This window comes from Haliaeetus leucocephalus, unplaced genomic scaffold (assembly GCF_000737465.1).
Source record: "Haliaeetus leucocephalus isolate CR32 unplaced genomic scaffold, Haliaeetus_leucocephalus-4.0 Scaffold306, whole genome shotgun sequence".
Classification (NCBI taxonomy): domain Eukaryota; kingdom Metazoa; phylum Chordata; class Aves; order Accipitriformes; family Accipitridae; genus Haliaeetus; species Haliaeetus leucocephalus.
In genome coordinates this window covers 2,566,263-2,575,453 of record NW_010972742.1, presented here as the reverse complement: position 1 = coordinate 2,575,453, position 9,191 = coordinate 2,566,263, and the positions used below count along the sequence as shown (strand labels likewise).

Sequence of the window (9,191 nt, the reverse complement as noted above, 5' to 3'; positions counted from 1 at the left end):
AAACGCAGGACTTGTCCCTGCCTTCCTTGGGTGGGAGCAGGTAGGGGGAGCGTGGTGGGGGCAGCTGTCCTGCCCGGGCCAGGTCTGTGCTCGGCTGGGCAGGCAGCATAACCAGCCCTGTGCCCCCTGCTCCCTGGGAGATGGTGTCCCAGGGTAATGCTAAGTAAAAGCCAGGCAAAGCTAAGCACCACACGGCTCACGTACAGCTTGTCTCTCTGGCACAGCCAGACCGGCACTAATGGCACGAGGTAAGGCATTTATTTTCTGCCTCTCCATCAGGAAGGGGCTGAGATGCTGAGGGCTCAGAGTCCAGTTTGGAAGTAACTGTGTGGCCTTTGATAAGGTGAGTTGGAAGAGAAAATGATGGAGATGCTGATGGGAAACCAGCCTTCTCCTGCTGCCCTGTGCCTTCCTGTAGATGATGTGGCTTTGGCCCCAGACTGAGGCTGGAGAGTGAGAGAAGAGCTGCGGATGCGTGCATCTTGCTCCAGTTCCTTGGGTGCTCGGCTAGAGTTCATTCTTGCAGGAACCTGGGAAGACAGAAAAAAAAAAAAAACCACCCCAACAATCCAGTAATATTGTTAGCTTGGGTTTGCTTTGTCTCCTTCCCTGAGAAGGATGACCTCAACCTCTGTAAGTATCACCCACACTTGATGCTTTCCCCTTGCCAAACAACCCCAGGCTGGCTCTGTCCTGCCACATTTGGGAGCGTCATTCTCGCCTCCCCAGCGTGCTACAGTCCTCACCAGCCTCGCCTGGGCAGTCCTGTGCAAAGTATCCCAAGGTTGGAGGTGGGGGGCGAAGCCAGTGACAATACCACTGACTGGCCCAGGACGGGTGGCTGGGACCAGCCTGTCCCTGCCATGGACGCAGCAGGTGGCTCTGTGTGACAGTAATCAGAAGCAGGTGGTGCTGGTCACCAAAGTCCCCAGCGCCCAGGGAGCTCCTGGGGTGGGGAAGGGACCACACGGGGTGGCTGTGGCACAGCCACAGGCAGTTGTGGGTCTGTCTTGCTGTTAACTGGCTGTGTCACAGCCGAGCATTGACAGTCTGTGCTGAATTGGGGGTAATTCAGACTTAGAGGGGCTAAAATGGTTATGGCTTAAAGAGATCCGGTCTTATGCCTTCACTGGTGGTTTAAAGAAAAGAAAATTATTTTTAGTCCTTACACACATCCCCACTGGGCAGATAATTGGAGGGTGCAGTTGTATCTTAGCATTCAGCTGTAAAATGCTTCACAAGGCACAGAAAATGGATGGCTGCTTTACTCTCCATGAGATGCCCTTCAAGCCCCAGTGCTTGCTGGAGTATGAAAGGACAGTCTTGAGTCCTCCAGGGACTTTCAGGACCATGAGAGGGACAAAAACAAGTTTTGCTTGCCGGAACAGGCTTGGCAGAAGTTAATTTCAGGACTTTGGAGTCATCCCTTGGAATAAATCCATGTTACCTTGTGATACTGCTCACATTCCTCGGTGCTGTCACTAATAATATGTATAGGGCAGTACTAGGAAACTTGTTCTGCTGGAACACTCATGATGATTACCCCTTTCTGAGATGTTTTTTAAGTGTCTATTTGCAGCTACTTAGTTTTCAAACAAGTTCTTTGAAGTCTTTTATATCTAAGCCATTACTGCAAGCAGTGAACTGGGACTGGATATGCCCTGAAACACAGTTTCCCCTTAAGTCTTTCCAAGCATCCTCACCCCTCTGCCATGAGCACCAGGCTGCCGCTGCACACGACCTCCTGAGCTGTCCCAGCCATGCCTAGTTTCTGGATGTGTTTGACTGGAATTATTTAATGGGAAAAAGAGCTGCCTATCAAATATTAAGTGTTCGTATGGTTTGCGCTCTGCTCTGAGTCAAGCTGCAGTGTTCCAGGGAGAGCTCTGCACATACCTCAGGGACCCGAGGAGATGCTGCCCTGCTCTGCCATGCTGTGGGGGAGCATGCCAGGCAGGACCTCCCCCACCTTCAGCCATTTCACACGAGAGCTCCCACCAGTGTCTCTTCTTCAGAGTTTGCTACTTAAGAGACCCTCTCTGGTCCACTGCTTGGCAAAGGACTGGTCTGTAGACTTCAAAAAGAAATGCTTAAAACTTCCCAGGCTCGTAAATCTGCCAACTTCTGCATGGTCCCTGCACTTTCCTGATTGACTTTTTGGGCTGTTAATTTCGTAAGAGTTAGGGTTTCTTTTCTACGGACTAAGTCATAACGGTACAGGAAGGGAACACAGCCGGTGAGGGTGCAGATTGCGAGACGTGACCCACTGCTCATAGTGGGCTCCCTCTGATTCTGCCCCAGAGCCACATTTCCATGTGCCGATCTTATGATTTGGCTGCTACAAGGACAGTCAGATGGCGCAGCCATAGAAACAGCTTTGAAATGAAGCTAATGGGCTGTTTGTGTTCATCTTTTATTAATTACAGGCTGCTGAGCTTGAGGGAGATAGAGATTAATAGTGGTTTATGTGTTACTGATCTTGTTGGCCTGCATCTGCTCACCGTGGCCAGTGTGGGTGGAGTGAAATACTTCAACCCTGCTTTTTCCAGGCACTTACATGTCTCCAGTCGCTCCTCAAGGAAGGAGATCTGCTCGCTCAGGGAGTCGATTCTGTCCAGTTGCTGGAGGGAGTGGGACAGCCGGCTGATGGGGTCTGTGCCAACATCCTCTGGCGCAGATGGCATGAGGTTGTGGAAGGGGGCCAGCACCAACTGGAGTTTCTGCAGGGAGAAGGAGAGCCGTTAGCGTGTCCTCCCCAGCCAGGAGGATCACCTGGTGGGACATAGCATGCTGCCTGCCGGGGTGCACCCCACCGGGGCCGCACGCCAGCCAGCTTGCGGGGCTTTGGTTGCGTTCAAAGGGCCGCTGGGCTGGAAGAGCTGCTGCGTGGGTGCTGCCGGCAGCATGGAGCACAGCTGGGATCGCTGCAGCGTGAGGCCAGCATGATGTTAAAAATAGAGCTGGGGCGGAGGGAAACCCTGGCTGCAAACAGCCCAGGGTGGGACCTGGCTGAGAGCAGCCTCGAGCTGCAACAGGGCAGTGAGGGCAGGACAGAGGTGGGTGCTGAAAGCTCACCTGCTCCAGCGCTTCCACTCTGCTCTTCAGGTCTTTCATTTCTTCCTTCATTTCACTTGGGGGACCTGAAAAAGTGACGAAGAGAAGGTCAGTGGGTAAAAGCCCATTGCCTGAGGTGAAGTGGAAGGTGCTGGGGAGAGACATTGCTGCAGGGCTCAGGCCAAGCTCTGCTGCTTTCCATTCCTCTCCTAGTGAACCCCCAGGGTCTGTCCTGCTGGGACCAGCCCCCAGAGCATCAATGGGATCCAACGCCTGCTGCAAGCACTGGCATCTATTCCTGCTGCTAATGCGCACAAGCCTCTCCTTCCTGCTGGAGTACCTGCAACGAAGTGGGGAATTTTTCAGGCAGTGGGATGATGCTTAAAGGATAAGACGTCTGGTGAAGCCTGGCCTTTCGTGCCTGTGTTGTCAGAGTAGTTAGCACCCGGGTCTGCCCTGTCCCAGGGTGGGCACGAAGGCTTGTCCCTGCTGAGGGCCCTGGACAGGGGATAAAGGCAGGTGGCTTGCAGGGCACGTGCAGATGGTGCCCTGCTCTCCCAGGTGTTTACTGCGTGATGCCTGTGCTGGCCACAGCGCATTATTACTCACGGTACGAGTTTGAAGTGTCACAGCGCGTACCAAAAGTAATAATGGGCCGTCACCAGCGGCGCCCGCCGCTCCTCATGGCTCCGGACTTGCCCTGTGGGAAGGATGACGATGATGGAGAGAACAGCCACATCCCAGATACCGCATGCCACGGCCAGGCTCTGTCACCCTTGCAGATGGAGCAGTGTCTGGACTTGTGCACAGGGGAGGTTGTTTGGGAGGTAGAGGGACTCCTGGGTCACTGAGAATAAAGCTGAGGGGGTTTGGCTGGCGTCCCCTCTCCTGTCTCTTGCCACTCCCGCTCCAGCCACCCTGTGATGCTGAGTGTTAATCCCAGCTTTCATCGAAGGCCCTGAGCAGCCGGGGCTGTCCTGCAACAGGGCAGGGACAGGTTACCTGCTTGGCTGAAGGTTTCTGGCTCGGGCGCTGGCACCAGGGGCTGGCACACCTTGTCGTCGGCAGTGAGTCTGAAGCCATCCCGGCAGGCACAGTGGTAGCTCCCAGCCGTGTTGATGCAGAGCTGACTGCAGCCGTGGCTCTGGCCGGCACACTCATCCACGTCTGAAATGACAGGTACGGCTCAGCGAGGACAGGGGCGGTGAGGAGGTGCTTACCAGGGGCGAGAGGCGCGGATGCCTCAGCCAGGCGAGCAGGGGTCCTGCTGCCCCTGCTAGAGCCGCATGGGCTCACGCAGGATGGGGATGCAATGGGACCCCGGACCGAGCTGGCATTTGTGCTGGGGACAGCTCTGGGTTCTCTCAGCACTGCAGGGTGTGAGTACAAGACCTGCTGGCGCCTGGGACAGCGTCTCCTCTTGCACCTGGCTGGAGTAAACCTGGGCTAACCCTGAGGGGGATCTGGCCTCCCCACCTCCACCAGCTCCCCCCACAAAAGAGCCAGAAACAAAAGCTGTGGTCAGAAATGTCCCAGCTCTAGCTGGGCAGGCGCAGGCAGTGCTCAGCTCTCATCCTGGATTTATGGCCGGGGTTTTGGTTCCAGCCAGCCGTGGCGAGGAGCTATCAGCCTTTCAAGTGTGTACAAAACCCAGTAACCTCTCCTCACACGGGGGAGTTATTAAAGCTGTTCCCACAAAGCAAAATGAGCTGAACCACTTCCCACGCCCGGGCGAATCTGTTTTAGGCAGTGGGAAAATCCTTTCCCCCCCGCGCTGGAGCTGGAGCTGTCAGCGATGTGCTCAGCTCTGCCTGGCCCAGCATGGGTCAATGCCACACGCTCCTCCTCTGCTCTACAGGAGGGCGAAAAGCTGGGAAATGCCATGGCAGGAGCTTGCACCATGCTGGTGTGCACCATGCTGCCTGATTTCCCTGTGCTCCGGTGAGGAGCACCAGGCTGCGCTCATGCTGGAGAGGAGCTCTGTGCCTGGAGATCACCAGGCTTCCCCTCCATCCCCAGTTATTTTCAGTTCACAGATTTAGTCTCTGCAGTAAATGGGTGTCTTAGTTCACAGCGAGAATTTGCAAAGCCTGGGAGATGGGTCATTACAAACACACAATCTTAGGCCAACCCCACAAGTGTAAAACGGCTGCTCTGCAGAAAGCCTTTCGCTTGCTGCACAGTCATGGCAGAGTACAGCCTCTGCTCACGCTGACCTAGCGCGGAGCAGCAGCAGAAAATGTGGATGCCAGGGCTGCACATGAGGGCTGGGAGCACTGAGGCAGCCAAAGGGAGGTCAGAGCTCCCCTGGGAGCCAAGCTTCCCATCCTTTCCTGGCCAGACCATCAGGCAGCGCTGCCCTGGAGCAATACGTGTAGGTGTGCGTGTGTGTGTGCGTGCGGAGGTGTAACACACTGGTTTCCCTCTGTGGTCTGAGTAGCACCAGGCATGTGCCAAGGCCTGGTGAGGAGCCACGGTGCTGGTCCCCGTCCCCCACCAAGGATTCAGTCTGTGGGCAGAAGACCTCCAGAGCCCCATGGCAGCTCTGCTGCTCCCCAGAGAAGTTCTCCTGGCAGCAGTGGGGCAGGCCCGATTCAGGGAGCCTGGAGGGGAGCGGCACAGCTCGTACCTGTCTGGCAGGCTCGCCCCGTCCAGCCAGGCGGGCAGGCGCATCTGCCGGGGAAGGTGCAGCTCCCACCGTTCTGGCACGGCACCCAGCAGAGAGCTGCAAGACAAAACATGGGCACAGCATCACCGGGTAGCTCTGGGGGCCCTGAGCTTCCTCCCCTGCCACCGTGGGTATGGGTAGACACACACAGTGCACACACACACACACACAGCAAAACACACACCAGCACCAGCCCAGGGCCAGGATGCTTTGCCCCAGCCCCAAAGTGGTGGGGTTGGGCTGACTGGGGTGCACAGGGCACAGGATAGGTGGGATGAACAGGACCTTGGTTTTGCAGCCTGGAAAGAGGCTGAGGTGCCTGCAGCCAGCACAGCTGGCAGGGAGGAGGGCTGATGGGCAGCAGCAGGCACTGGGAAGCCCTTGGTGCTGCGCTCTGAGCCCATCTGGGGATGGACTAGCTGCTGATGTGGTTTGCATTTGTTTTGTGCTGTACATCATGATTGCCTCCTGAAAGCATTTCTCTTCTATTACTGCTGATTTATATGGAAAGGACTTACTCATTTTATTTATCCTCTGGTAACTATAAAGTTAATAGGCGATCCCAAAGGAAAAAGGCCTGCGAGGCAGCAGAGAAAGCCTGGGAATTAATCAGAAATTGAACCACATTTGTTGTGATGCCGAAAATTTAAATGCTTTCCTACAGGGAGAATCCGCCTGACAGGCAGAGTGCTGCTAAATGAGAGAGCTGGCTGCTGGGGCCTCGTCCAGGGACCTGAGCTACCCGGGCCATGGGGTCTGGAGGAAGGGTGAGTGCTGGCACCAGGGTGGCACAGCAGCCTCTTACCTCTGTCACAGCTGAGCGTGTGGCTGTTAGCTCTGCTCCAGCCGGGACAACACGAGGCCACGGGCTGGGGCAGCTGCTTGTACGCCTGCCGGTAGGCAACCCTGTAGATGGTCCTGCAACGCAAGGATGGGGCTGAGCTGGGTGACTGAGCATCTGCCCCAAGCCCCCCATCCCGTTCCCACTCCAGTGGATCAGACCCCCTGCGCTGGCACCCCCTGCCCAGGGGCTGGAAGCCCCTTCTCTAGGGATCAAGGCAGGACTCCCCCCTTCAGCAGCCCCCATGGGTCACTGCCTCGCTGGGACGGATCCGGCTCCATCTCAGGGACCAGGTCGGTGGTGCAGGCGGCTGCCCTCACCTGTAGGTGCTGCAGAGGCGGTGGCCCTGGCAAGTGGTGAGGTAGGGCTGGTAGACGGGCTGGACGTGGGACTCGGTGTAGGCAGCCGTCCGGCTCTGCGGCGCAGCGGCACAGACTCTGCGGCTGCGGAGAGGGGAGCGGGTCAGACACCAGCTAAAAAACAACCCACTGCTTCTCCTTTTGGGGCAAAGGGGCTCCACTGATTTACATCAGCCCAGGACGTGGCCTGACAGTCCCTCCCTACAGAGGGCTATTTAAACAGCAGCGGCTAATTGCCCGAGTGACCCAGGAGGCTACTTCAAGCTGTTTTGGGGCAGCGACACAAAGCTTGAGCACTGCAGGCTGCACGGGCTCTTCCTCCCCAGCCCCTGCACGAAGGCGCTGACGTCTCCTCGTACACTCACCCTGGCGCAGTCCCTCCGTCCCGGGGGAGCAGTCAGGGCCCAGATTTAGGGGAAGATTTACTCAAAGCAGTTCTCCCTCCCTTCCACTAAAATCACTCACTTTCTGGGTGGATTTTTCCTTTCTGAGACTTTTGCAGTCCTGAAGTGGATGTCCCTGTGGTCACCAAGAAATTAATGATTTCACAGGAAGGGTCAGGCCCACCGCAAAAAAGTAGAGGCCAGATGAAAGTCACCCTCCAGTCTTCCTAAGATAACTGTGATCCAGTCAAAAACTTTCCCAAGGTTAACAGCCAAAGTGGTCTTGGTTAAAAATTCTTTTTTCCAACATTTTCCACCCCAAAGCAGGTCAGTTCCACTGAGGAACTCGTCTACTTGTCTCAGCCTCCCAGCCCAATTACAAACTAGAATAAAAAGCCTGGGAATTAGCATGGACATCAGATGGCTTCCATTAACTCCAGAAAACTCCTCTCAGCCTCACTGATTAATGCTATAGAACACGCAAGTTTTAAATGGCAATTGTTTGCTTTGCAAAATTTAGAATAAAGCTATAGCTGCAGCCTGTGCGTGCAAACGAGGAATTCAGCCTGCGGTTTTAGTCACAACCAGAATGCAATAGGTTCAATGCTAGAGGAGAGTATTTCAGTGTGAAAACAAACTTTGTAGAAAATGTGAGCTGTATTTGGGGAGAGGGTGTTGAGCTTGAGGTCCTTTTGGCTGGGGAAGAAACAGGGGCACCGAGCTCTGGGCTTCCTCTGACCCAGTGGGAGCTGAGCTGTGCCTGCCCAGGCTGTGCTGGGATCCAGGGCATCGTGTCAGACCCATTTCCCGCAAAGGGAAGGGGAATCTCTGGAGCTGCTGCTCCCAGGCTTGCGGGACCATGGATCGCAGCCGCTGCAGCATCCCAGGGAGCACAGGGCACAGCAGGCAACAACCCGCCGGGGCTTTCCATGCCTGTGTCCCCTGGATGGTGCATCCGCTCAGAGCTGGGAGGCTGCATTCTCCTTTAATGGCTTGTTTGCAAGGCTTGATTGGTGTGATAGCAAGACTGAGCCCATATTTTTGTGCAAGGATGTGCTTGAAAGAGACAATAATAATTAATGAACAGCTCAGGGCCTGATCAGCTTTTGACCCTCTTGAACAAAAAGCCCAGAGTGTCTTTGTGTCTCCTGCATGGAGCTAAATGGAGTCAGGGCATTTTCTCTGAGAGGTTTTTTTGCTTCAGTGACAAAACAAACAAACACCAGCGAAGGGCTGCCGAGTCCCGGCTGCATCAGGAGGACTCAGCAAAACCTTTCCCTGCCTCCTCGCCAGCCCGACAAGCTGCCTATGCACGTGCAGCCAGCTGGCTGAACAGGGCTCTTCATCACCCAGAGAGGATGCACCTTGCCATGACGTGCAGGTGGGCAAACCCGGGAGATGCAGACAAAAAGGGGGCTTACCCTGCCCGGGCAAAGCCGTCCATGCTGGTCACACCGAGGATGAAGAGGAATCCCGAGAGGAGGCAGCCGATGCGGCGCATGTCCTGTCCCTCCCGCTGCACCCCAGGCTGTGCGGCACGACCGAGTCTCGCTCTTTGGTGGGATGTGCTGGCTCCTACCGCATGTCTCGCCCTTCAGCGGGGAACCCTGCAACCAAGAGAAGAGCGGTGTGAACGTGTGGCATCTGTCCCCAGCCGGTGACATCTGATGGAGCTGTGGGGACAGAGCCAGCCCCCGCTCCCATGGTAAGAGCAACGGCGCTGGGTGTGCAGAGACCCTCCGAGGGCAGCGCAAGGGGCTGGGGCAGGAGCACACTTGGTGGCAACAGAGCAGCGTGACATGCCAAAGCACAGGGGAAGAGGGGACACGAGGGACCAGTGAACCCCTGGCAAGGCGGGTGCTCCTCCAGGCATAAACCAGCTTTGC

General features: G+C 56.0%; 1 protein-coding gene across 1 annotated transcript; it reads right to left on the bottom strand.

Annotated features, from left to right (window-relative positions):
• Window positions 1-212: 212 nt before the first annotated feature.
• On the bottom strand, window positions 213-8,914 carry EGFL7 (EGF-like-domain, multiple 7). The gene is made up of 8 exons (XM_010570802.1): window positions 8,727-8,914; window positions 6,884-7,006; window positions 6,528-6,640; window positions 5,684-5,779; window positions 4,057-4,221; window positions 3,076-3,140; window positions 2,558-2,720; window positions 213-530 (listed from the first exon to the last, which is right to left on the bottom strand). The coding sequence occupies exons 1-8, from the start codon at window positions 8,804-8,806 to the stop codon at window positions 508-510; spliced, it is 828 nt and encodes a 275-aa protein (XP_010569104.1). The 5' UTR covers window positions 8,807-8,914; the 3' UTR covers window positions 213-507.
• Between the last annotated feature and the right edge of the window lie 277 nt (window positions 8,915-9,191).

Coding starts and splice junctions, on each gene's coding strand:
- EGFL7 (XM_010570802.1), bottom strand. CDS start 8,806: ATGCGCCGCATCGGCTGCCTCCTCTCGGGATTCCTCTTCATCCTCGGT. Junction 4,222..5,683: donor GGGGCGAGCCTGCCAGACAG/GTACGAGCTGTG, acceptor CTGTCATTTCAG/ACGTGGATGAGTGTGCCGGC. Junction 2,721..3,075: donor GAGTGGAAGCGCTGGAGCAG/GTGAGCTTTCAG, acceptor TTCTCCCTGCAG/AAACTCCAGTTGGTGCTGGC.